Source organism: Lathyrus oleraceus, chromosome 5, assembly GCF_024323335.1.
Source record: "Lathyrus oleraceus cultivar Zhongwan6 chromosome 5, CAAS_Psat_ZW6_1.0, whole genome shotgun sequence".
Lineage (NCBI taxonomy): Eukaryota > Viridiplantae > Streptophyta > Magnoliopsida > Fabales > Fabaceae > Lathyrus > Lathyrus oleraceus.
In genome coordinates, this window is record NC_066583.1 from 602584053 (window position 1) to 602585825 (window position 1773).

At 42.1% G+C, this 1773-nt stretch overlaps 1 protein-coding gene across 1 annotated transcript; it reads right to left on the reverse strand.

Annotated features, from left to right (window-relative positions):
* Positions 1-378: 378 nt before the first annotated feature.
* On the reverse strand, positions 379-1293 carry LOC127082339 (uncharacterized). The gene has a single exon (XM_051022575.1). It carries the CDS (start codon positions 1291-1293, stop codon positions 379-381), a length of 915 nt encoding a protein of 304 aa, XP_050878532.1.
* Positions 1294-1773: the final 480 nt, after the last annotated feature.

Genomic DNA, 1773 nt, shown 5'->3' on the forward strand with positions numbered 1-1773 from the left:
TCAATGAATGGCAAAGGGAAATGGTCCTTCCTAGTTGTTGTGTCAACCTTCTGTAGTCAATGCAAACGCGCCACCCGGTTATTGTCCGCGTGGGAATTAGCTCATTTTTTTCGTTCCTTATTACGGAGGTCCCCCCCTTTCTTAGGGACAACATGCACCGGGATCACCCACGGACTATCAGAAATGGTATATATAAGACCTGCATCCAACAATTTTACCACTTCTTTCCGAACCACTTCCTTCATTGCAGGATTGAGTCTTCTCTGTGGTTGGACTACCGGCTTGTGGTCGTCTTCCATGAGAATTTTGTGCATGCACACAATAGGGCTAATACCCTTCAAATCCTCAATTGCCCATCCAATAGAATTTTGTACTTTTTCAAGACTTGGATGAGTTTTCTTCTTGGATATTCTGAAGGCTCGAGTTTATGATAGCAGGACATTTTCCTTCAGGTTCGAGAAAGACATATTTGAGATTGTCAGGAAGTTGTTTCAACTCTGCTTCCTTCTTAGGTTCTTCATTCTCCTCACTAGATTGAGGTAGGCGTAAATCCTCCCACCGGCGTGGTCGAGATCCTTTCCACGGGGTTTGTGCGTCCAACAAAGCCAGCACTTCAGATTCCCCGTTGTCCACCTCTTTATCCGAATCGAAAATGGACAAACCTAACACTCTTTCGAAAGGTGATTGGGGTGTATGAAAAGGGTTATCATATGTCGTCACCTGATCCATAACCTCTATAGTATGACTAGTACAAATATCATCCTTGTACCTCATAGTGTTTCGAACATCGATTTTCAATTCCTCATCATAAACCTTCAGCGTCATTGTTCCTTCTTCTATGTTTATCAAGCACCATCCCGTCTCCAAAAAGGGTCTCCCCAGAATGAGAGGGATCTCTTCATCTTCCAGCATTTCAAGAATTACAAAATCCACCGGAAATACAAACTTATCAATTTTCACCAGAACATCTTCGACAATGCCATACGGTTTCTTGACCGAATGATCGACGAATTGGAGTGTCATCCTGGTATCTTGCACAACCCCTATATCAAGCTTCTTGTAAATAGACAACAACATGAGACTCATACTAGCTCCCGGATCAATAAGAGCTTTGTTGAACGACCTATCTCCAATAGTACATGGGATAATGACAGCTCCTCGATCCTTCTTCTTTATCGGAATCTTCATAACCTGCAAAATAGCACTACAAGTTTCGGTTAGAATAATTGGGTTAGTGTCGGTGGTACACCTCTTTGAAATGATATCCTTCATGAACTTGGCATACGTAGGCATTTGTTCAAGTGCCTCCAACAACAGAATGTTAATCTCCAGCTTCTTGAACAACTCTAAGAATTTTCAAAGTTTTTCTCATGTTGTCCTTTTTTCTTGTTTCTAGTGGGGAAGGGGAGCTTAACAACCAGCTTGGGCTCAATGACTGTTTCTTTCACAATCGGTTTCGGTGCTACCACTTCTTCCCTAACAACTTCATTTTCTTTGATCTCAAGGTCCACTTAGATCAATTGGTCTTCCTATTCATCCCCTTCCTCAACAACTTCATCAGATTTACCACTTCGTGTTGTCACTGCGCTCACATTATTATGCTCTATAGGATTTGTCATGGTTGCACTAGGTAGAGCACCTTGTGCTTGAGAACTCGAAGCTAGTTGCTGAGCAATTTTCCCCATTTGGACTTCAAGATTCTTCATAGATGTCGTGATGTTTTTCTGATTGTTCCGGGTTTCTTCTTGAAATTGAACATTATGGGCTGCCATT